Source organism: Lepidochelys olivacea, assembly GCF_965140295.1.
Source record: "Lepidochelys olivacea isolate rLepOli2 genome assembly, chromosome: 16".
Classification (NCBI taxonomy): domain Eukaryota; kingdom Metazoa; phylum Chordata; order Testudines; family Cheloniidae; genus Lepidochelys; species Lepidochelys olivacea.
Window position 1 is genome coordinate 6,627,108 of NC_140426.1, and position 25,218 is coordinate 6,652,325.

General features: G+C 53.0%; 1 protein-coding gene across 11 annotated transcripts in view; it reads left to right on the forward strand.

Moving 5' to 3' along the window:
• Positions 1-25,218, forward strand: part of GRIN1 (glutamate ionotropic receptor NMDA type subunit 1) — a 78,330-nt gene that overhangs the window by 33,149 nt on the left and 19,963 nt on the right. For all 11 annotated transcript variants that reach the window (XM_084650198.1, XM_084650195.1, XM_084650200.1 and 8 more), the window contains 10 exons: positions 4,393-4,514; positions 13,379-13,553; positions 14,852-14,996; positions 15,093-15,176; positions 16,069-16,204; positions 17,129-17,256; positions 17,489-17,653; positions 20,816-20,934; positions 21,897-22,009; positions 24,077-24,225. In XM_084650198.1, coding sequence (XP_084506324.1) covers positions 4,393-4,514; positions 13,379-13,553; positions 14,852-14,996; positions 15,093-15,176; positions 16,069-16,204; positions 17,129-17,256; positions 17,489-17,653; positions 20,816-20,934; positions 21,897-22,009; positions 24,077-24,225 — 1,336 coding nt within the window. The remainder of the gene's footprint in view (positions 1-4,392; positions 4,515-13,378; positions 13,554-14,851; positions 14,997-15,092; positions 15,177-16,068; positions 16,205-17,128; positions 17,257-17,488; positions 17,654-20,815; positions 20,935-21,896; positions 22,010-24,076; positions 24,226-25,218) is intronic.

Genomic DNA, 25,218 nt, shown 5'->3' on the forward strand with positions numbered 1-25,218 from the left:
ATCCCACCAAGTCTCTGTTATTCCAATCACGTCATAGTTCCTTGACATCACCAGGACCTCCAGTTCTCCCTGCTTGTTTCCAAGGCTTTGTGCATTTGTATATAAGCACTTGAGATAACCTGTTGATCGCCCCTCATTCCCAGTATGAGGCAGGAGCCCTCCCCTCACAGACATTCCTGCCTGTGCTTCCTCCCGGTATCCCGCTTTCCCACTTACCTCAGGGCTTTGGTCTCCTTCCCCCGGTGAACCTAGTTTAAAGCCCTCCTCACTAGGTTAGCCAGCCTGCTGGCAAAGATGCTCTTCCCTCTCTTCGTAAGATGGAGCCCGTCTCTGCCCAGCACTCCTCCTTCATGGAACACCATCCCATGGTCAAAGAATCCAAAGCCTTCTCTCCGACACCACCTGCGTAGCCATTCGTTGACTTCCACGATTCGACGGTCCCTACCCAGGCCTTTTCCTTCCACGGGGAGGATGGACGAGAACACCACTTGCGCCTCCAACTCCTTTATCCTTCTTCCCAGAGCCACGTAGTCCGCAGTGATCCGCTCAAGGTCATTCTTGGCAGTATCATTGGTGCCCATGTGGAGAAGCAGGAAGGGGTAGCATTCCTTCACCTCCCTTTTCTACCACAGTTGTTAGCTCCACTGCCCTCCTTGTCTCCAAGGCTCATGCTTACTCCTTTTAAAAGCACCCCATCCTCCATGTCTCCATGGCTAATGCCCTCCTCTATGCCTTGGTCAGCTCTCACGTGGACCATCATTACCTTCTCCTCTGGCTTCCCCACTTCTCACCTCTACCTACAAAACATCTCTCCTTTCCCACTGTTCTGGCCCCATCAACTCCTCTTCTATCCCTCCCTTGGTTTCTGACCTATGGCCCCATCCAAATCACGCTCATCCTTCCTGCCTTCCAGGTCCTGCAGGATCTTGCCCCTGCCCATTTCTCTGACCTCATGTCTTCCAGCTCCCTCCTCTCATGCTCTGTGCATCTCCCAACTCTACCGTCTCAGTGCTCCCGCTCTTGGCTTACACTGACCTTCATGCTGCTGTAGAGTTGGAACATTCTCCCATTTCTAGATAACCATCTGCTTTCACTGCTCCTTCCAATCTCTCCCTAAAACCCACCCAGGCCAGGATTTATCCTGCCTAGTTCCCTTCTCCAGTAATGTCTCCTCTCTCTGCTAGGCTGCAGCTGTTCAGGGCAGGGATTGTGCTTTACTGAATGTGTGTAAAGCAAAATTTACATTCTCAGCGTTATACAGATTTTTTTGTATTCATTATAATAGGATAAAAGCATAAAGAAACAACAGAAAACCTACAGGGTGTTTTCATCTTTATTTAATAAGGGAGATATTGGCAGTGCTGTGTGTGTGTGTGGGTGCATACATGTGAGTGCATGTGTGTGTGTGTGTGTGTACACTAAGGGGGACAATCTGGAGAAGAGTGAAATGAACCCATGGCAAGCAAGAGTCTGTGTAAGGTAAAGGCAGGGATGGATATGACAGTAGATAAGAGGGCCCCATAGAAGTCAATGGCATGCACTGATTCTTATAGAGCAGGATCGAGCCCATGAGCGATGGTAAATTTGGAGAAGACAAAGTGAAGGATCATGGTAAATAGCTGAAGAGGCAAGTGCTATTTTCAGGGTATTTGCCGATCCTGGAAAAGCCTGGTGCTGACTGACTGGAAACAGCAAGTCCAGATCCAATGTTTACAACAGGAAAGAGAGATGTTCCAGATGTGCAGAAGAGCTCTGCATATTAGGAACAGTTAGACATTGGAAAGTGCATATTATACACCCCTCGCTATGCCCAATGCATGCAGGCTGTGAGCTTCTTACAGCCGACTGCATGGGCAGGTGCATCTTTAGTTCAGGCCATACTAACTCGTGTGTTTGGCTCTAGGGGCCCCTGGTTCAATCCCTGGCATGAGCTGCCTCATCTGCACTTGGGAATGTGCAATTTAATAAGGGTGAATCACCAGATTTAGAGAGATCGTTACAATCAGGCTAAGCTGAGTGGAGCCCACAGCCCTAGTGAGTGTTGATTTTGGGCAAGATGGATTATTGGAGGGATGCCGATGTGCTGATTGGAAACAAGAGTGACAAGTGGAAGTTACAAGGTGCCCTTGCCTTCCTGAGAAGCCACCAGTTCTCCCCCAGTAGTACTCTCCTTTTCCTTCTCCCTTCTCCACCAGCAGACAGATGGATGCTGCCCCAGGGACAGTTCTCTTGCTACGCAGCAGGTGTGTTTTGGGTAATGGGTGGTTGCATGGCCTCTGCTGGTTTCTAGGTTATTTCTTTGCTAGAAGGTAGGAGAAAAAAAGCCAAGAAAGCTCACCCTGAACACAGCAGAAAGTGCATCAATTCCCTGGCCCTGTCTCATGGCTGGTTGGAATATGATCCCATGGAAATAATGGTCCTGTTGCCCTTCTCCCCTCTGCCCCTGCCTCTTCTCCTTCAGCATCGCTCTCTCCGGGCCTTCCCCAGCCTCTTCTGTGGCTGGCACACAATGCAGCCTCCTCTCCTGGCTTCTCAGTGATGGGCTTTGTCCATTACAGACACTTGGCACCTGGTGAGGCCCAGGTGATGCGCCTGTGAGTTTTGGAGGACGGGGTGTTGTCCACAGTGACAGAGAATGGGAGCAGAGGAGAGGATAGGGTAAGGGGCTCCTCTGTGGTATCAGGCTCCTCTGTTGTAACAGGGATCTTCAAAGTTTTCAAACACATAAAGAAATCATTTAAAGCTAGAGAAGGCAGGGCTGTCACCCAGCCATTCCCGCCTGGCAGGACTCAGGGCCTCCTTGTCTCACACAATCCCAGCCTATGCATTGTTGATAAGCATTGACACTGAATTAGGGCCTAATTCTCATTCACACTAATACCAATGTGCACTGCTCTGGCAGCATAAAGTGGCCCTAAAGTGAGGGTGGTTGTAACTGACATCCATTGTGAGGCCCCATCGCAGTACCATAGCTGTGGAAAGGGGCCTTTGTGTAAACCCGAATTGGGCCCTTTGGTAGTGCTTCACATTTCTTAAAGCACATTGCAGACATTGAGCCCAAACCTGTCAGGTACTGAACCTGCCAAGTGCCCTCAATCCCTAGGACCTTCAGTGGAGTTGAGGGCTCCCACCTGTTGTGAGGACGTGCTTAGCACTTTTCAAGATCAGGGCCCGGAAGTCATCCATCCCCATCCAGAGAGGGGGGAAGAGACACAGACAGGTCCAGGCAGCATTTGGACTCCTGCTTGGGCCCTATGGCTTTTGGGACACTGCCTGGAATACACTGGGTCTGGGCATTAACCCAGCCTGTCACCAATCACCATCGCGTGCTGCTGTGCTGACGTCCTTCCTAGGGGTAAGTGCAGCGCAGGGCCGGCTTTATGGCAGTGCAGGCAGCAATGGCAGACTGGCACATACACTGAGCTCTCCAAGGCAGGGACACCCTTTTCGCTCTGTGTCTCTCCAGTGCCTACCACAACGGGCTCTGGGCCCATGACCAGGGCTTGGTGCAATGACGATGATGACGGATGATGAACTGGCAGTGCCCATGAATCCCGGTCTGGGTTCTGTAGGGAAATCACTTCCCTATTCTGGGTCTGGTGTTGGGTGGGTGGATGGGGGGTGAAGCTCTATCCCGTATTAATGACCAGAACATTCTGCCTTTCCCCAGACAGGTTCTAGTCTCAGTGTAGCTCCTTCCTGCTGTGATTTCAGCCAGGGAGAGTGAGTGGGGAGAGAAAACACACTGAGCTCCCATTCACAGCCAAAGTCATACCCACGCATTCGGGGCGGCCTCACACCACACTTCCGTACCTTGGATATTCCTATTTTAGGCACATAGGCACCGCATGGCGATCCGCCCATGCCCACTGGAAAACCCAAAGAATATTCTCTCTAGAGGCAGAGGTAGAAAGCAGGGACTGGGTGGGTCTTCTTGTTTTTTTATCATTTGCAGAAAACCAGGTTCTTTCAGCTCTTGGAGTCCATCTGCTTGAGCTGATCACCCCCCACACTGTCACCTGCATTTCCAGAACAGGGTGCCGTATCTGGGCCTATCTTCAATCCCTCTGTCTGCCCCCACTCAGCAAGTACTATTGTCACCTTAGGCTAGTTGTGACACACATTGCTGGACTGGGGGAGACTTCCCAGTCCCAGCGAACCCTCTGCCTTTGTTCTCTGAACTGCATCCTGCTTTCGTGAATCCAGTCCCACAGGGTGAGGAAAGGATGGGAAGAGGGTGGGGAATGCTCTCTGCTGTTGTACAAGGCTTTCATTCTGGCCGTTCTGCCTCAGCCTGCTGGGGCTGAACCAGAGCAGGGGAAAGGGAGGTAGCTGGTACATGAGGAGACTGGGAGAGACTCATCACTGTCATTTGCTTTTGTCTCTTTTCAGTGAGGACGATGCTGCCACAGTCTACAGATCGGCAGCCATGCTCAATATGACGGGCTCAGGATACGTGTGGCTGGTGGGGGAGAGAGAGATATCTGGCAATGCCCTGCGATACGCCCCCGATGGTACGTACCTTCACTTCTCTGGGCTAATGTTCACTGCATTTGCAATGAATGTGCAATGTGATCCTGGCCTATAACTAGGACTCCTAGGTTCAAGAGGAGTGCCCAGATAGGAGACATTGCTCGGAGCGCTGTCATGGCTGTCACAGAGCAGCCTGACAAAACAACCAGCTCGTTGTTCCTCCCCGTTATGAATGATGTTACCCTCTGACGCACCCGGAAGAGCAATCCCAGCGCCACCAAACAGACAAAAAAGCAGCAGCAGCAGCAGCAGCAAAACACACAGGTACATTGTCAATTAAAACACGTACCGGCCATGAACCGTTAGGACAGCAAAAGTCTGAACAAAACATAGGAACAGTCCCAACCGCAGATACGGAGCAGCAGACTATGAGTGGCTGCCCACAGCCCTTGCTATGCATACACACGCACACACCCGCGCACACTCGCAAACACGCATGCACCACATCTCACCGGTTAACAATGAGTCCTCTTCCCGGCCGGTTCCCGTTCCGTCAGCACCACATCTCACCGGTTAACAAAGAGTCCTCTTCCCGGCCGGCTCCCGTTCCGTCAGCACCACATCTCACCGGTTAACAATGAGTCCTCTTCCCGGCCGGCTCCCGTTCCGTCGGCACCACATCTCACCGATTAACAGTGAGTCCTCTTCCCGGCTGGCTCCCTTTCCGTCAGCACCACATCTCACCGGTTAACAATGAGTCCTCTTCCCGGCCGGCTCCCGTTCCGTCGGCACCACATCTCACCGGTTAACAATGAGTCCTCTTCCCAGCCGGTTCCCGTTCCGTCAGCACCACATCTGACCGGTTAAAAATGAGTCCTCTTCCCGGCCGGTTCCCGTTCCGGCGGCACCACATCTCACCGGTTAACAATGAGTCCTCTTCCCGGCCGGTTCCCATTCCGGCGGCACCACATCTCACCGGTTAACAATGAGTCCTCTTCCCGGCCGGTTCCCGTTCCGGCGGCACCACATCTCACCGGTTAACAATGAGTCCTCTTCCCGGCCGGTTCCCGTTCCGTCAGCACCACATCTCACCAGTTAACAATGAGTCCTCCTCCCGGCCGGTTCCCGTTCCGTCGGCACCACATCTCACCAGTTAACAATGAGGCCTCTTCTCGGCCGGTTCCTGTTCCGTCAGCACCACATCTCACCGGTTCACAATGAGTCCTCTTCCCAGCCCGTTCCCGTTCCGTCAGCACCACATCTGACCGGTTAAAAATGAGTCCTCTTCCAGGCCGGTTCCCGTTCCATCGGCACCACATCTCACCGGTTAACAATGAGTCCTCTTCCCGGCCGGTTCCCATTCTGGCGGCACCACATCTCACCTGTTAACAAAGAGTCCTCTTCCCAGCCGGTTCCCGTTCCGTCAGCACCACATCTCACCGGTTAACAATGAGTCCTCTTTCCGGCCGGTTCCCATTCTGGCGGCACCACATCTCACCGGTTAACAAAGAGTCCTCTTCCCGGCCGGTTCCCGTTCCGTCGGCACCACATCTCACCTGTTAACAATGAGTCCTCTTCCCGGCCGGTTCCCGTTCCGTCGGCACCACATCTCACCTGTTAACAATGAGTCCTCTTCCTGGCCGGTTCCCATTCCGTTGGCAGCACATCTGACCGGTTAGCAATGAGTCCTCTTCCCGGCCAGTTCCCATTCCGTCGGCACCACATCTCACCAGTTAACAATGAGTCCTCTTCCCGGCCGGTTCCCGTTCCGTCGGCACCACATCTCACCGGTTAACAATGAGTCCTCTTCCCGGCCGGCTCCCGTTCCGTAAGCACCACATCTCACCGGTTAACAATGAGTCCTCTTCCAGGTCGGTTCCCGTTCCGTTGGCAGCAAATCTCACCAGTTAACAATGAGTCCTCTTCCTGGCCGGTTCCCGTTCCGTCAGCACCACATCTCACCGGTTAACAGTGAGTCCTCTTCCTGGCCGGTTCCCGTTCCATCGGCACCACATCTCACCGGTTAACAATGAGTCCTCTTCCCGGCCGGTTCCCGTTCCGTCGGCACCACATCTCACCGGTTAACAATGAGTCCTCTTCCCGGCCGGTTCCCGTTCCGTCGGCACCACATCTCACCGGTTAACAATGAGTCCTCTTCCCGGCCGGTTCCCGTTCCGTCGGCACCACATCTCACCGATTAACAGTGAGTCCTCTTCCCGGCCGGTTCCCGTTCCGTCAGCACCACATCTGACCGGTTAAAAATGAGTCCTCTTCCCGGCCGGTTCCCGTTCCGTCGGCACCACATCTCACCGGTTAACAATGAGTCCTCTTCCCGGCCGGTTCCCGTTCCGTCGGCACCACATCTCACCGGTTAACAATGAGACCTCTTCCCGGCCGGTTCCCGTTCCGTCGGCACCACATCTCACCGATTAACAGTGAGTCCTCTTCCCAGCCGGTTCCCGTTCCGTCAGCACCACATCTGACCGGTTAAAAATGAGTCCTCTTCCCGGCCGGTTCCCGTTCCGGCGGCACCACATCTCACCTGTTAACAAAGAGTCCTCTTCCCAGCCGGTTCCCGTTCCGTCAGCACCACATCTCACCAGTTAACAATGAGGCCTCTTCTCGGCCGGTTCCCGTTCCGTCAGCACCACATCTCACCGGTTCACAATGAGTCTTCTTCCCAGCCGGTTCCTGTTCCGTCAGGACCACATCTGACCGGTTAAAAATGAGTCCTCTTCCCGGCCGGTTCCCGTTCCATCGGCACCACATCTCACCTGTTAACAATGAGTCCTCTTCCCGGCCGGTTCCCATTCTGGCGGCACCACATCTCACCGGTTAACAAAGAGTCCTCTTCCCGGCCGGTTCCTGTTCCGTCGCACCACATCTCACCTGTTAACAATGAGTCCTCTTCCCGGCCGGTTCCCGTTCCGTCGGCACCACATCTCACCTGTTAACAATGAGTCCTCTTCCTGGCCGGTTCCCATTCCGTTGGCAGCACATCTGACCGGTTAGCAATGAGTCCTCTTCCCGGCCAGTTCCCATTCCGGCGGCACCACATCTCACTGGTTAACAAAGAGTCCTCTTCCCCGCCGGTTCCCGTTCCGGCGGCACCACATCTCACCTGTTAACAAAGAGTCCTCTTCCCAGCCGGTTCCCGTTCCGTCAGCACCACATCTCACCAGTTAACAATGAGGCCTCTTCTCGGCCGGTTCCCGTTCCGTCAGCACCACATCTCACCGGTTCACAATGAGTCTTCTTCCCAGCCGGTTCCTGTTCCGTCAGCACCACATCTGACCGGTTAAAAATGAGTCCTCTTCCTGGCCGGTTCCCGTTCCATCGGCACCACATCTGACCGGTTAGCAATGAGTCCTCTTCCCGGCCAGTTCCCATTCCGGCGGCACCACATCTCACCGGTTAACAAAGAGTCCTTTTCCCGGCCGGATCCCGTTCGGTCAGCACCACATCTCACCGGTTAACAATGAGTCCTCTTCCCGGCCGGTTTCCGTTCCGTCGGCACCACATCTCACCGGTTAACAATGAGTCCTCTTCCCGGCCGGCTCCCGTTCCGTAAGCACCACATCTCACCGGTTAACAATGAGTCCTCTTCCAGGTCGGTTCCCGTTCCGTTGGCAGCAAATCTCACCAGTTAACAATGAGTCCTCTTCCTGGCCGGTTCCCGTTCCGTCAGCACCACATCTCACCGGTTAACAGTGAGTCCTCTTCCTGGCCGGTTCCCGTTCCATCGGCACCACATCTCACCGGTTAACAATGAGTCCTCTTCCCGGCCGGTTCCCGTTCCGTCGGCACCACATCTCACCGGTTAACAATGAGTCCTCTTCCCGGCCGGTTCCCGTTCCGTCGGCACCACATCTCACCGGTTAACAATGAGTCCTCTTCCCGGCCGGTTCCCGTTCCGTCGGCACCACATCTCACCGATTAACAGTGAGTCCTCTTCCCGGCCGGTTCCCGTTCCGTCAGCACCACATCTGACCGGTTAAAAATGAGTCCTCTTCCCGGCCGGTTCCCGTTCCGTCGGCACCACATCTCACCGGTTAACAATGAGTCCTCTTCCCGGCCGGTTCCCGTTCCATCGGCACCACATCTCACCGGTTAACAATGAGACCTCTTCCCGGCCGGTTCCCGTTCCATCGGCACCACATCTCACCGATTAACAGTGAGTCCTCTTCCCGGCCGGTTCCCGTTCCGGCGGCACCACATCTCACCTGTTAACAAAGAGTCCTCTTCCCAGCCGGTTCCCGTTCCGTCAGCACCACATCTCACCGGTTAACAAAGAGTCCTCTTCCCGGCCGGTTCCCGTTCGGTCAGCACCCGGCCGGTTCCCATTCCGTCGGCACCACATCTCACCGGTTAACAATGAGTCCTCTTCCCGGCCGGTTCCCGTTCCATCGGCACCACATCTCACCAGTTAACAATGAGTCCTCTTTGAGGTATTTTTACATTCCTCCAGTATGTGAAGTATATGCTTTCCCAGAGTCCCATGCAGTCTCTCCACTATTCTATTCCTTGGGTATGGGACACAGCAGATTTATAATGTACTGCACCAATACTCATCAGAAAGACCTCAAATTCTCTGGATACAAAAGGTGTCCAATTATCTGAAAGAAAGCTCTCTGGTAGACCAAATGTAGCGAATAATGTGGTTAGGAGACAAATGAGCTCCTCTGAGATGCCTTGTGAAATTATAAATGCAATGGGCAAAGTAATAGTCTATAACAGTCAACAGTGTGTAGCCATGCAATGCAATTGAGGGGCCAGTAATATCCACTGCAATTGTCTGCCACGGTCTGTCTTCAACTATTGGTTTCAAAGGTGCCAGAGGAACAATAGTTCTATACATGTCACTCAATGTCTGAGGGCGGCCCTGGCCACCGAGCATAACTCTGCAAAAGTTCCTTCATTTTTAGTAATCCCCAAATGTCCTTCATGAGCCATATCCAGGATTGCTTGTCACAACACTGCAGGGAGGATCACCCGGGCTTCTCTGTATAAGATATATCGAGTAGCACGTCTTCACTGGGCACTCAGAATTAATGTTGTAGACTATAGACAAAGTTTTGTTAAGGACTGGGTCCAGCCAACCTCCTTATGCAGATCACCTTGCACAGTTCAGCATCTTGAAGATGGCATCAGCGATCATGTTGTTCCTTGACTTCAGCAAAGCTTTTGACACGGTCTCCCACAGTATTCTTGCCAGCAAGTTAAAGAAGTATGGGCTGGATGAATGGACTATAAGGTGGATAGAAAGTTGGCTAGATTGTCGGGCTCAACGGGTAGTGATCAATGGCTCCATGTCTAGTTGGCAGCCGGTATCAAGTGGAGTGGCCCAAGGGTCAGTCCTTGGGCCGGTTTTGTTCAATATCTTCATAAATGATCTGGAGGATGGTCTGGATTGCACCCTCAGCAAATTTGCAGATGACACTAAACTGGGAGGAGAGGTAGATACGCTGGAGAGTAGGGATAGGATATAGAGGGCCCTAGACAAATTAGAGGATTGGGCCAAAAGAAATCTGATGAGGTTCAACAAGGACAAGTGCAGAGTCCTGCACTTAGGAAAGAAGAATCCCATGGACCACTACAGACTAGGGACTGAATGGCTCAGCAACAGTTCTGCAGAAAAGGACCTACAGTGGACGAGAAGCTGGATATGAGTCAACAGTGTGCCCTTGTTGTCAAGAAGGCCAATGGCATTTTCGGATGTATACGTAGGGGCATTGCCAGCAGATCGAGGGATGTGATCGTTCCCCTCTATTCGACATTGGTGAGGCCTCATCTGGAGTACTGTGTCCAGTTTTGGGCCCCACACTACAAGAAGGATGTGAACAAATTGGAAAACATCCAGCGGAGGGCAACAAAAATGACTAGGGGACTGGAACACATGACTTATGAGGAGAGGCTGAGGGAACTGGGATTGTTTAGTCTGCGGAAGAGAAGAACGAGGGGGGATTTGATAGCTGCTTTCAACTACCTGAAAGGGGGTTCCAAAGAGGATGGATCTAGACTGTTCTCAGTGGTAGCTGATGACAGAACAAGGAGTAATGGTCTCAAGTTGCAGTGGGGGAGGTTTAGGTTGGATATTAGGAAAACCTTTTTCACTAGGAGGGTGGTGAAACACTGGAATACGTTACCTAGGGATGTGGTGGAATCTCCTTCCTTAGATATTTTTAAGGTCAGGCTTGACAAAGGCCTGGCTGGGATGATTTAGTTGGGGATTGGTCCTGCTTTGAACAGGGGGTTGGACTAGATGACCTCCTGAGGTCCCTTCCAACCCTGATATTCTATGATTCTATGATTCCTCCTTGAGTCAGTTGACATCTCTTTCAGTCAACAACATATGGTGTGCTCTGCTATTTCTGCATACTAGGGTGCCAAACCAGCAGAATTTCTCGAAAGAGCATGGGCAAGTATATTACATCTTCCTTTGAGATGTACCAAATCAAAGTCATACTGCTGTCCCTGAAGAACCCACTGCTGCAGCCTCACATTCAGCAGATCAATGGCCTTATAACAGAGGCCTGGAATAGGCAAATGATCCGTTTCAAAGGTGAAATGTCTTCTCACTAAATAAACCGGGAAGCATATAATAGCAAAAACCATTGCCAAGAACTATAGCTCAGTCTGGGAATAGTTTGCTTCTGTTGGGGTGAGAGTATGGGATGCAAAGACAACCGCCATCCCTCCTAGAGCAGAACGGTGCCCGGACACTGATTGAATGCATCAATTTGAAGCACTCTGGGCTTCCATGGATCAAAATAAGCATGAGAATGGATCCGACAGAGGTCTTGACGCAGGGTTTCAAAAACTTGCTTTGCTTCTTCGGTCCAAACCAACTGGTCCTGGCCCTGGGTTAAATTTCCCAGGGGCTTCGCAAGGATACTAAAACTGGGCAAAGCATAGCCACCTATGTATTAAGCTAGGCCAAGGAATGAACCTCAGCCGCCGTGATGAGCAGGTAATGGTAACGAGCGACAGCTTGCAGCCATTCAGATGTTGCTTTCATACCGTGGGTTGGCAGAGAATGCCCTAGGAACTCTACAGCATTTTTTGCAAAACTGCACTTGGCCCCTTCAACTTTATATCAGCTAGTTGCAGGTAGGTTAGTACCTGGGCTAGAACAGCATTATGCTCAGGAAGAGTTTTAGCAAAGATGAGAATGTCTTCCTAATAGCAACATGCCCCCGGGAGCTGAGACACCACTCTCTGAAATACTTCAGAAGCAGAAATTAAGCCAAAAGGGAATTGTTTTGCAAAAATGCTGTAGCGGGGAATGAGCAACCAGGGATGGATCACTGGATGATTTGCCTGCTCTGTTCATTCCCCCTGGGGCACCTGGTCCTGGCCATTGTCGGCAGATGGGACACTGGGCTAGAGGGACCTTTACTCCAACCCAGTACGACCATTCTTAAAAAGCCACAGCTCACAGAGGTTTCCAGAAAGCCTTCGTAGTGTCCATAAAGCGTCCAAAAAGCCTGTTTCTCTGTAAAATGGAAAAGTGGAGATGGATTAGAAAGGCAGTCCCCGGCAGGAGGAGGAACTTGGGACTCAGAACAAAATCTTGAAAGTATGTTCTTTCTCAAAGGTCATGTGTGATGTTGCAAACATCCAAATATTTTTAGGGCCAGATCCCCACTTATGCCAGCTTCACCCCACCCAGGGATTCCCCTATGTCAGGAGGGGAATCCCCAGCTGCTGTTAGGGTGACTCTCGTTCCTTTTGTGCTGCCCAAATGGCATAAAGAGCATGCAGGTGAGGCCAGGGTTATAGTCCATCCTCCACTAAACTCCTGTCTCGTTGGAACTAACAAGCAGCCTGCATGGCCTGAGAGAGGCACACCCTGTAGCAAAGAGAGTGCAAGATCTGTGTTTTAGGCTGGCCTTGCAATAGAAAAGTCTGTTCCACCTCATTCTTTTTCTCCTTGCTTGTTCTCACTTTGATATGGTTGGCAATCTTCCTGGCTTCCTGACATCACCTGTACAAGTGTACGCAAGAAAATCCAGGGCCAAGCAGAGAACCTGTCTTGGAACCAGAACATCTTCATTCCACTGCTGTGTTTGATCCCCTTTCCCTTCCTCTCTATTGTTACGGTTCATGATCCAAGTCAGAATCAAGGGAGTGTGGAAAGTTTCAGAGATCTTGTGGGGAAGGGCAGCCTTTTGATAAGCCCCTCCCTTTCCCAAACTGGGACTGGCAAAAGCAACCTCATATAGTGTCTGACTGTGTCCTAAGAGCATGTTGCCATAGCAGCAGTCCAGTGCATTAAGCACTTTGTGCGGGGGCGGGGGGGGGGCATCAACGAAAAGGACACAGAGGATGGTGAAGCTGATTCACTGAGTTGCTTTGTATTGCAGACAAACTAATTGCAGCATTGAGTTCAAATAGTCACTAACCAAGCTTATTTCCCTGACTGCTTCTAGGGGAACAACAACAGCTTTAGCTGATATCACTCCCAGATTCGCTCCCCCATGCCCAGAGCAAACACTCACTCCAATTCGAAAAGTCAATAATGCCTCTTAAACTTGGGTTTCAGTTTCAGTGCTGGGTCTTCCACATGCATTGTCTACGACTTCTACTGCCTGCCTGCCATCTGAATTCCCAGTGTGCTCCCCATAACACAAAGCAAAGTAGCAAAGTGCCTTCTTACAGAAGGAAGCTGGCAATCAGGTAGCCCCAGCTTGAGCCTAACTCCTGCCCCCCTCAGCACCAAGGTTTGTAGGGAGCGGGTCCACCACAGTTCAGAGTTCATTGGCCTCTTGGTGGAACTCTGCTAGCTGAAGGCCAGGATCAGGGGATCCATGGATCTTAGTTCAGTGTTGGCAAGAAGGACTTACAGGGAGGGCATGTCTGCCTGGGGTTCTCTGACCTGTGCCATGCTCTCTGTTTGCTCCAGGGGTGATTGGTTTGCAGCTCATTAATGGGAAGAACGAGTCAGCTCACATCAGCGATGCTGTTGCAGTGGTAGCTCAGGCAGTCCATGACTTATTCGAGAAGGAGAATATCACGGACCCCCCGAGAGGCTGCGTTGGGAACACCAACATCTGGAAGACTGGCCCTCTTTTCAAGAGGTACCTAGGCACCTGGGCTCACCCCGCCCTCCACCCCTACACACCATATGTTTGGTTATTTACTATCAATCATTACTTTGGGTAGGAACTGGATTATGAGTTCCCCAAATTCCCCAAATGTTTGAAGAGGTGGTGTAACCTAGTGGTTGGAGCACAGGACTAGGCGCCGGCCTACCTGGGTTCTCATGCTAATTCTGCTGGTGAATTAATCCACTGATGAGAGAGGGAAGGGGATTTGAATTGATACTTCATTTTTTTAATACATCTACATGATTTTGTCACTCAAGATGGAAAGTGAATCTGTGCAGAGTAATTAAGAGCAACAGCGATCACTGCAGGAAACCGCGGGGAATGTGCACAACCACTTCCATTCCGATCAGCTATTTTCAGATGATACTTTTCCAAGGAATTCACTTTCGGTTTGGTGAATATGGAAAATCCATTTGCAAAGTCTGAGCACACCATCCCATCAGTTTTGGACTAATAGGGAATGAAACAAATATAAGCATAATCTTGTCCATGGTAAAAAAAAATGCCAGCAACTTTTCATTTAATTTTGTACTGGTCTACAGCACAATAGCATGTCAGCTTGAAACGTCACATGGGACTAGACCCCACTGAGGAACGGTGAATAGAATTGGGGGGAATGGTTTTCATTTAGAAAATGTAAGAGTTTCAGAATATTATGCATTACACATGCAAAGTAGCTTTGTTCATAAAATCTGTAGCTTTACACCTGGGATGTCATTTGATCCGGGAGGCCGTAGGCGTGCTCTTTGGTGCTGTGGCACTTGGGAGATCTGCAGGCTGGGATCTCTGTACTGCGAGGCTGAGTTGCTCTGCGGGATGGGATGTGAGTGCCCTAGAGCTCAGTTTCTCTGCAGGATCTCATCTTGGTGATGCTCACTCTTGCTTGGGAGAAGAAGTGAATTTGTAGTCTCATTCTCTTGATATTCATTCAGTGCCCAGTGTCCCATTCTAGCTCACATGGTCTGATTTGTTTTGATCTGCTGTGTCTGCTCCACTGATCAGTTCATAGAGTAACACCTGCTGAGCTCAGGGCTCCATGAGGTTTGAAAACTCAGGGGTAGTTCCTGGGCTCATTGCAAGCTGCTGGGGGCGATCTAGTCTAGGGAAAACAGATCCACAACTTTTATCTCATTGACTAACGAAGGGCCCGATCCCCTAGCCACCAAAGCTCTCTCACTGAGCTCTCATCTGCCCTGCTGCCCTGTGTTCTGGGAGGAGAGCAGATGAAGAAACATGTGCTGGAACCTAAACGGCGGTATTCTTTGTAGAGTGTTGATGTCGTGCAAGTACACCGAGGGTGTGACCGGGAGACTGGAGTTCAATGAAGACGGGGACAGGAAATTCGCCAATTACAGCATCATGAACCTGCAGAACCGGAAACTGGTTCAAGTTGGGGTTTACAATGGCAGCCATGTACGTATGTTCCTCCAGGGAGAGCCAGAGATGGAGGTGCAGAGCCTGCACCAGCCATCTAATGTCTCTCTCTCCTTCTCTCGGTGACACTTGCAGGTCCTGCCCAATGACCGGAAGATCATCTGGCCAGGGGGAGAGACAGAGAAACCTGCGGGCTATCAGATGTCAACCAAATTGAAGGTACCAGCAAATGACTCAGCTGGTGAGATGGAGCCACTAGTAACTCCTCTCACGTATCTCCTGGCCTTGTGGCAGGACTGAGTCTCAGTTACATTAAAAAGCCTCGTTATGCTGCGCCAGCAGCATCTCGGGCTGCAACGTGGGAGTGCATTAAGTTACACAAAAGCACATCTACACGCACTGTCAAGCCCTTTTCCCTGGCAGAGCAGTGTCAAGGGTCTTAAATGTAAATGCGGGGCAGGCCCAGACTCATTCACTGTTGTGTTGTCTGTTTGTAAATGGGGCCCTGAGTGGGGGTCTCTGTCCCAGTTCCTAGGTCAAATCTAAAGGGGATTCATTTTAGCTTGAGCTGGTGTGACCTACTGGACAGAGCACTGGCCTGGATGCAGGAGACATGGGTGCTCTTTCTGGTTCTGCCTTTGGCCTGTTGGGTGACCCTGAATAAGTTACTTACTGAATAAGGCCTCCTTCTATGCCTCAGTTTCCCATGTGTAAAATGAGGGTAATGCTATTAGCCTAATTTTTAAAGTGCTTTGAAATCCATGCGGGAGAAGTGCTGTGAGAGAGCTGGGTGGGGGGAGGATTATTATTATTATCATTATGCATTTGAAGGAGCCTTCCCTTTGTGACCTCTGACCCCTTCAGCAAACACTTCCTGTCCTTACTTTCAAAGCCCATCACAGCCTGCTCTCCTGGCTGAGCCTTGCTTTAGGAAAGAGGACTCCTTTATTTGTGATGGGCACCGTGGGATCCTTGCCACGAACAAACTAGACTGAGTAGTCTAGACAGTTTGTGTTTTATTGGGGCATCCCACATCCCCTTGGGGAAGGAGAAGGCCACCTTGCAGAGGCTTAGTCTCTGAGGCAAATGGGCATTTCTGCTTCCTCCACAGATTGTGACAATTCACCAAGAGCCCTTTGTGTACGTGAAAGCAACACAAGCCGATGGAACATGTAAGGAAGAAATTACCATCAATGGAGACCCAGTGAAAAAGGTCTTTTGCACTGGACCCAATGAGACCATCCCAGGTAACTTCTTCCAGGGAATGAACATGCAGCAGGACCTCAGATCAAAAAAGTGAGGGAGCCCAATCCTGCTCTGCGGCCTGCAGAACTTGAAAGAGAGCAGCCCACTGGAAAATATCTGAGTACCTTGCCAGGCCAGAGAGTGCCCCATTTAGCTCCTCTCCATTGCCATGTGGGTGTTGGGAATCTCAGATGCCCCTGCACACAGAGATACAGCCTCCATGCTGGTCTCTCCTCTTTCTGCATTCCTCTCGTCTTCTCCTTTCTTCCCTTCTCTCTGACTCGCCTCATGCCTCTTTCTCTCTCTTACTCACTGTCTCCTTCCTTTGTTCTCTCTTTATTTTTGTCTCTTCCCCCATACCATAGTAAAATATCCCATGGCAGTAAATTCCAATGTGGAAAGTTACTTTGTCTTCCTAAATTCCTTGAGTTGAACACTGTATTCTCCTTCATTTCCTACCCTGAATTGTTGAGCAGTGTTGCTGTGGGCTGCGAAACATCTACTGCATTCCACCGCAGTGGTGAATGCATTTCAGTGGCATTGATAGGTTTCCTTTTTAACCTTGCTAATTCACTGCACACATAAATCACAAGTAAACCATGTCTGGGTGTTTCTCATTTCTGAGCACAGGGCTGCAGTGAGGTCTCATTGCTGTGACTTCTTCACTCTTGCAAAATACATGGCAGAGTATTTACTGGAGGACTTGGAACTATTCCGACACAGGAGAGCTGCCCCGTGGCACAGAGCGGATGCGTTCTCTTCGCTGTTAGCAAACTTGTTTGTTAGCTCACTAATTTGCAGCCCCGGGTCTCCCAGTCCTTCGCATGGGCTCACTAGCTTCTGCTGGGTTAGGCGCTGATGGGAGGAATTCTCTGCAATCTTTGTGGTGCTGCATAACCCTCCCTCATCCCTGCTCCCCTCTACAGGACGCCCCACTGTGTCGCTGTGCTGCTATGGCTTCTGCATCGACCTGCTGATCAGACTTGCAGGGGTGATGAATTTCACCTACGAAGTTCACCTCGTTGCTGATGGTAAATTTGGCACACAGGAGCGGGTGAGTTTGGACATGTCCCTTTGTGTTGACGCAGGAGAAATGTATATCGGCCGCTGTCAGCAGCAGCTGGGGTTGCTGTGAGGAGCCTCAGCCAAAGCCCCCCTCTCTGCCCCAAACGGGAGAGGTTGAATGTGCTGATGCGGCCTGTGGAGGTGTTCGCAGAGCCTTGGGGGGGCGAGCACCTCGGGGTCAGCAGCAGAGTGGGGCTGACCCTGGCTGCTGGCTCTTGCAGGTCAATAACAGCAATAAGAAGGAGTGGAACGGGATGATGGGGGAGCTCCTGAGCGGCCAGGCAGACATGATCGTAGCCCCCCTCACCATCAATAATGAGCGTGCGCAGTACATCGAATTCTCCAAGCCCTTCAAGTACCAGGGTCTCACCATCCTGGTGAAGAAGGTAAGGGTGGATGCAGCTAGTGCCAGCAGACATGCCCCTCAGAGACAGGCAGGGGCGGAAAGTGGGTTCCCTCCCCACACCCAGGCAGCCCCAGCTAACGAGTGCCTCTGGACAAAACCTCCACCTCAGCCCCACTTCTCTTCCTGCCCCAGGCCTCTCATCCATCCCTGCCCGAGGCTGCTTCCTCCCCATCCAAGGCCCCTCTTCCTGCCTCCCAAGACCCACCCCTGCGCCTTAGTCCATCCCACATTTACTGGGCAGGCTGCAACCATGATACACCAACCCTGCATTTTATACTGGCTCCTTGGCCCCGCAGGTTTCAAGGCCCTTAGCAGTGCAGGCTCCAGCTCCACAGGGGAGTGAGACCCCCTCCTGGAGCCTTGCGCTCAGCGCTGTTGGACGGTCGGGGGCAGTGACTCCAGTGCCTGGGACTGACTCTCCTCTGCTGTCCCTCTCCCAGTTTTAAGCACTACCGGGAGACTTTCCCTGCAGGTAGTTTTCATTACGGTCACTCTAGGCCCCGTCACAAGAACCCGTCCCCTCCCTGTTCCCTGTATTTGCTGGAGCGTGAGGTGCATGCTTCGGCTATATCGTTAGTCGTGTTGGTCTTTACAGGTGATTTATTAAGTATGATGGTACAGTGCCCTGGGCACTGGGCGAGGTCACTTACTACTAACCAACGAATGAACATAAGGGTTGTAGCCTTTTGGCAATATGGGTGCCACCACCGGCCTGTTCAGCCTCCTTTCCCCCGTAGGGTTGCCAACTTTCTAAGTGGAAAAAACTGAACACCCTAGCCCAGCCCTTTCCCTGAGGCCCCGCCCCCGCTCACTACATTCCCCCTCCCTCGGTGGCTCGCTCTCCCTCACCCTCGCTCGTTTTCACTGGCCTGGGGCAGGGGGCTGGGGTGCGGGAGGGGGTGAGGATTCTAACTGGGGGTGTAGGTTCCGGGGTGGGGCCAGATATGAGGGGTTCAGGGTGTGGGAGGGTGCGCTGGGCTGGGGCAGAGGGTTGGGGTGTGGGAGGGAGTACCCCAACTCCCAGGGTGTGGGAGGCTCTGGGCTGGAGGTGCGGGCTCCGTGGCAGGGCCAGAAATGAGGGTTTCAGGGTGCGGGAAGGAGATCTGGGCTGGGGGGGTGGGGCCGAGGGATTCGGAGTGTGGGAGGCGGCTGTGGGTTGAGGCAGGGGGTTGGGGTGTGTGGGGGGGTGAGGGCTCTGGGGTGGAGGTGTGGGCTCTGGGTGGGGCTGGGGATGAGGGGTTTGCGGTGCAGGAGTGGGCACTGGGTTTGGAGGGGCTCAGGGCTGGGGCAGGGGGTTTAGGGCTTAGGGCTGCCATACGGGGTTAACTCAGGCAGCTCCTGGTCAGTGGCGCAGTGGGGCTAAGGCAGGCTCCCTGCCTGTCCTGGCTCCGCGCTGCACCCCATAAGTGGCCAGCATGTCCAGCTCCTAGGTGTGGGGGCCAGGAGGCTCCGCACGCTGCTCTCGCCCATAGGCACTGCCCCCCAGCTCCCATTGGCCGGGAACCGCGGCCAATGGGAGTGCAGAGCCGGTGCTCGGGGTGGGGCAGCACGTGGCGCCCCCATGACCCACCTCGCCTAGAAGCTGGACCTGCTGGCCGCTTCCAGGGTGCAGTGCAGACCCAGGACAGGTAGGAACTAGCCTGTCTTAGCCCTGCAGCATCGCCAACCAGACTTTTACCGGCCTAGTCAGCGGTGCTGACTGGAGCCACCAGGGTCCCTTTTCGGCCAGGTGTTCAGCCAGACACCTGGCAACCCTGCCAACCTCACGTGCCTCCCCATGCTGCAGCTGAACCCCTCCATGACAGTCTTATTGGCTATGGAGCCGGGTCATAGAATCGTAGAATCATAGAATATCAGGGTTGGAAGGGACCTCTGGAGGCCATCTAGTCCAACCCCCTGCTCAAAGCAGGACCAATCCCCAACTAAATCATCCCAGCCAGGGCTTTGTCAAGCCTGACCTTAAAAATATCTAAGGAAGGAGATTCCACCACCTCCCTAGGTAACGCATTCCAGTGTTTCACCACCCTCCTCATGAAAAAGTTTTTCCTAATATCCAACCTAAACCTCCCCCACTGCAACTTGAGACCATTACTCCTCGTTCTGTCATCTGCTACCATTGAGAACAGTCTAGAGCCATCCTCTTTGGAACCCCCTTTCAGGTAGTTGAAAGCAGCTATCAAATCCCCCCTCATTCTTCTCTTCCGCAGACTAAACAATCCCAGTTCCCTCAGCCTCTCCTCATAAGTCATGTGTTCCAGTCCCTTAATCATTTTTGTTGCCCTTCGCTGGACTCTTTCCAATTTTTCCACATCCTTCTTGTAGTGTGGGGCCCAAAACTGGACACAGTATTCCAGATGAGGCCTCACCAATGTCGAATAGAGGGGAACGATCACGTCCCTCGATCTGCCGGCAATGCCCCTACATATACATGTCATCTCCTCACATCCCTCTGGACCAGGAGAAGGTCCATCTCCCAAACTCTTCTGCCCTCCCAAGGTTATTCCCCCACCCCCATTCCCTGCTTTCCAGTGATGGCACCAGGGAAAAGCAAAGTTTCCAATGGTTTTGCACAAACATGATCTTTGAATCCTCTCTTTTAAGAAGGAAACTAAATCCTTGCAGGCTGGAGAATGGACCTGGCCCCTGGACTCTCTTTGTTGGGTGGAGGCTAAACCTCCCTTGGAGGCTGAATGAAAATAAAGTGTCTCTGGAGCCTCCCCTTTAAAGTAGTGACTACAAGCCCACACCTGCAGGAACAGGCCAAGCCTTGGGTCCCTCCTGCTCCACTCCATATAAAGTCTTTGGCTCCCTCTTGCTCCAGAGTGGGGAGAGGCTACTACATTCCGAGCATCCCGGCTGAGGGCTGCTCTCTGATTTGGGAGCAGGAGCAATGCACAGGCTTGTTTGAATGTCTAGTCTTTCCTCTGGGGCCAGTGTGGGACAGTTCCTGCAGTCTGCCCCCGAAGGGGGCTGCATTCCTATTGCAGCGGTATTGTCCCCGGCTACATGGACCATCCAAAGCACAGGATGCGGGAAGGCAGGGCTGGATGCAGGGGGCTGGCAGAGCGGCAGATTGGCAGGGATTTGGTTTCCTAAATGACTCTTTCCTGCTAGGTGCCAATGCTCCTTCCCTCTGTGCTAGGAAATCCCCCGCAGCACCCTCGACTCGTTCATGCAGCCTTTCCAGAGCACGCTGTGGCTGCTGGTGGGACTCTCAGTGCATGTCGTGGCCGTGATGTTGTATCTCTTAGACCGGTTCAGGTAACTGACCTTTGGGTGAGAGTGGGCGCGTGTGGGGGGGTGCACTTAGGACGGGGTGGAGAGGGGACAGGGAGGGGACTCGAGCTGGGTCACTGGCACCTCTACACGGGGCTCCCCCGAGGCCTGCTGGCGAGCGCGAGTGCTCTGCTGTCAGTGTTAGCTCTCGGGAGCATCTAAACCAAGGCTCCACGGGCTGCACTGGCTCCTGAGTGACTCTGAGTGCTGTGGAGCTCCAGGGACTGGCTCCCGGACCCGTGGGACCCTGGCTCTTGGCCCAGATACTGGGCTGACACTCTCGATGCCCCAGCACTAGCCCCTAGAGTTAAACCTGGGGGCTTCAGGCCAGGGCAGACTCGGCGGACTCTGGAATTTTCTTCCCTTATTTCCCCAAGAGGCCAAGTGTCCAGCCCTTCATGCAGTGTGACTCCCACCTCCCCAGGCAGCCCGTACCAGTGGGCAGCAGGCTCTCATACAATTGATGTGGGAGCCGAGTCCATTCATACCTTGCAAGTGGTCAAGGGGCTGTGAGCCGATCTTTATTTTTAGGATTTTCTCTTCATGGGCCCAGAGGCTGGAGCCGTAGCAGCATGAATGGCTAAATCAGATCAGCATAGACATGCCTGTGATGGGAACCCCACTGCTCTGGGGGAAGCTCTAGGGAGCAGGGGGTGGCTGCAGGAATCGGACAGGGGGCCATGCTGAGGCTGCCCCTGGCAGTGGGACGCCAGTGGATGGGAGTGGGAAGAGCTACCTGTCCAGCCTGGGAAGTGGGAGATGGTTGTGTGACATTGCCGGAGGGGGTTGTCGTCCATGGGGCGCAGTCATGTGGGGCCGGAGATGCTGAAGGCAGCTTCAGGGTGTGGCCCCGGTGTGGGAGCGTTGGGGAGCAGCCATGGGAATGAGACGTGCTGGGCAGCACTGGGGCTGTGTGTGCCAGCAAAGCGGTTGGCCCTGTTTTTCAGCCCGTTCGGCCGGTTCAAAGTTAACAGTGAGGAAGAGGAGGAAGACGCACTGACCCTCTCCTCGGCCATGTGGTTCTCTTGGGGAGTGTTGCTGAACTCTGGGATCGGAGAAGGTAAGATCTGTTTGAGTTCAATAAGAGTTAATTCAGGGAACCTAAATGGGCTGTCGTATACAGGAGGTGAGACTAGATGATCACAGTGGTCCCTTCTTGCTTCAAATACTATGAATTGAGAAGGCATTAGCACACATCAGGGCCCTTGGAGTAGCAGGCCCAGTTGCTTCATCTCAGATCTGAGCGAGATACCAGTCCAATATGCTGGGGGAGCTTCATATCCATCTTCCCCTCTTTCGGAGTGGCAGCATCTGGGAGGGGCAGCACCAAGTCCTTCCTGGGTGTGTCCCCCTCTCTGGTCCTGGCCCCACTGCTGAGCCCCCCTCAGGTAGGGGCCCTCTGCTAGGTCCAGGCTGGGAGCTCTGTGACCAGAGGGAACTGTACCCCTTGAGTTAAGCTGTATCAATGGGCTGCTGCTCTGTGTCCAGTCAGCCACCCCAGAGCAGGTGTAACTGAGCTGATGAACTCTTCTGACCAGCAGCAGCTCTCACGAGCTCTTGGAGTCCCTCCAGTAGGGCGGCCAGAGGGACAGGGTGGAGGCAAACTGCTCCCAGACCAGCTGGGCCCTGCTTACATGCTGCAGTCTGCTGTAATGCACTGGTCCTGGGGGCTCGATGCCCACATGTGTCAGAGCACACCTGTGGCAGCATTGGGGCTTTCAGAGGAGCTGGTGCTCTCTTAAGCTCAGACCTTTCCCAAGCAGGGCTAGTGCTCCCTACATGCTGGCCAGCTGAGGAGAGAGGTCCTGAGCAGCCCAGCCTGTGAAGTGCACCTCTTCCAAAGGGGAACAGGAGAGCCATGTATGTCCAGGGGAGGGGCTGTCCGTGAGGGCAGCCTGGCCGCACTGCACTGTTCTCTGCAATGAACATGCCGGAGACAGGCAAAGGAAGCTCTCACATGGGAGGCTAATAATCCCGTAAAGGCTCAGGGCTCCCATGTGCAGCACGCACAGGGTCTCTCCATCCCACGGTCCGGCAGGAGCACAGCAGGCATGTCACCCAATAGGGTGAGAGTGTTACCTGCTTCGGTGGAAACTGCAGGTGGGATTTAGATCTGCCCAGTGTCCTGGTCAAATGACAGCTTTTGTCCTGGTGGAAAGTCCATCAATGGCTATTAGCCAAGGTGGTCAGGGATGCATCCCCATGTTCTGGGTGTACCCTAAATCTCTGAGTGCCAGAAGCTGGGAGTGGATGACATGGGATGATGGCCTGTTCTGTTCACTCCCTCTGGGGCACCTGGCACTGGCCACTGTTGGAAGACCGGATATTGGGCTGGATGGACCTTTGGTCTCACCCAGTCTGGCCATTTTTATGGTCATTGCATTCCGGCCTAACATGCCTGCTCCTAGTACAAAAACATGCCAGGGGATCTTCAGTGGTGAGGACATGGCACTTCCAGTTGTACCACTGGCTCACTGCTGACTCAGAAGAACGAGTGCCCCTGCTGTAGACAATCACCTCTTCCTCCAGCACCCACTGTTCCCTGGGGCCTCCCACTCAAGCACTGGCCTGGCCCCCCTTAGCCACTAATTCCCTCTGCTGGGTAAGCAGCTCCTGAAGAAGGACCTGCTGTCACACCAAGACAAACGGTTTCTCTTCTACGTGGACTGGGACACGGTCCTACCATGTCTCACCATGTCACTGACCAGCAATGCCCATTCTCCACTCGGGCAAGAGCTGACCTGTCTATCTGGAGGCACTGCTGACCAAGGACAATCATTTCCAGGGTGGAGCTATTTGCCTCCCTGGCAAAGGGGAAGTGTGGGGCTGTGTACTGGGAAGCAATACAGCAAACTGGACTTGTGTTCTCCCTTTGCACCAGTGCCCTGACATTCCCAGAATGGTGCATGGAGTCAGTCATGTGACTCCCATAATGCCCTGTGGCTGAGAGCCTCAGGAGACGGGTCGGACAGTGGTAGTTCGGACAAGGCAAGGGGGATTGTTTTCCATCCTTGGGTATCAGATCCATAGTGTCCCGCCGGGTACCTGTCTGCTCTGGACGGTCTCTCCTTGCTGACACATATGGAGTGCGTCTTTGCTCCCAACTCTTTCTCCTTTTCCCCCTCAGGTGCCCCCCGGAGTTTCTCTGCTCGTATCCTTGGCATGGTGTGGGCTGGCTTTGCTATGATCATTGTGGCTTCCTACACTGCCAACCTGGCTGCCTTCCTGGTGTTAGACAGACCTGAAGAGAGAATCACAGGCATTAACGACCCCAGGGTAATTAGCGTGTGTCTTTCTGAGAGGGTTTGTGTGTGTCGTGCGTCACTGAGGCAGGGTAAATGCGGAAACATATGATGGTCTAATGTGAATCTCCTGGCCGGGAAGCGGGGCCTGTAGCTTGATCTCTGGCACCATTAATCCTTAGAGCCCCAAACACAAGTGCTCAAGATTCTAAGCTGAGGCGTAGCAGCCAAGGAAATGCTCCCCTTGTGTCCCTCCCCAGACCCGCTGCTCCCCAGACACTCCCCAGGCACTGCTATGAAGAGCACAGAGAGAGGCCCAGGGCCAGGCTGCTGGCTCCCCTCACCTGAGACAGTGCCAGAGTCCCCCTGCCCATCTGCTCTTCCTGCTGTTTTCTGATGTGCTAGAGGGGGCAGGACCCAATACCAAGGAGAAGTGAGATGTAAGGCCTGCAGGCTGGGGCAGGAGGGGTGAGAGGGAACTCTTGGCAGCAGCTGTTTTACAAGCAGGCACAACCCCAGCCCCAGCATTGTGAAAACACGAGGGATAAGAATCAGTGCTGGGGGGGAAGGGGTTCCAAAATTGTGAAGGGCCCCCTGAGCCCCTCAAAGCTGTCAGCTCATGTTCTGCACAAAGGCAGGAGAATAGAGCCCGACATCGATTCTACTCCGGTTCTGTTAAATACTGGTGCAGGCGCTTACATGGCGTGGTGATAGAGAATGGCCGGCCGACCCACCCAACAGGGAATCTTGTCCAGAAACAGCACCAATCAAGGTGTTGTCATTGTCAGTGCTTAGGGAACTTGAGCTAATAGGAAACGATTAATGATGTACTAATTGTAATTAATTAAATCATTGCTGTGGCAGGGCAGATTTTCATGCATTTTACAAACCTAGCTAAGTCCCATTTCCTGCTCTGGAGAGCTGACGGCTGAAATCAGACAAGCCAGACACACAAGAGACAGGGCCCCCCATGAGAGTTCAGGGGCACTGCCGATGCGGGCCAGGATTTTCAAAGGGAGTCAGGTGC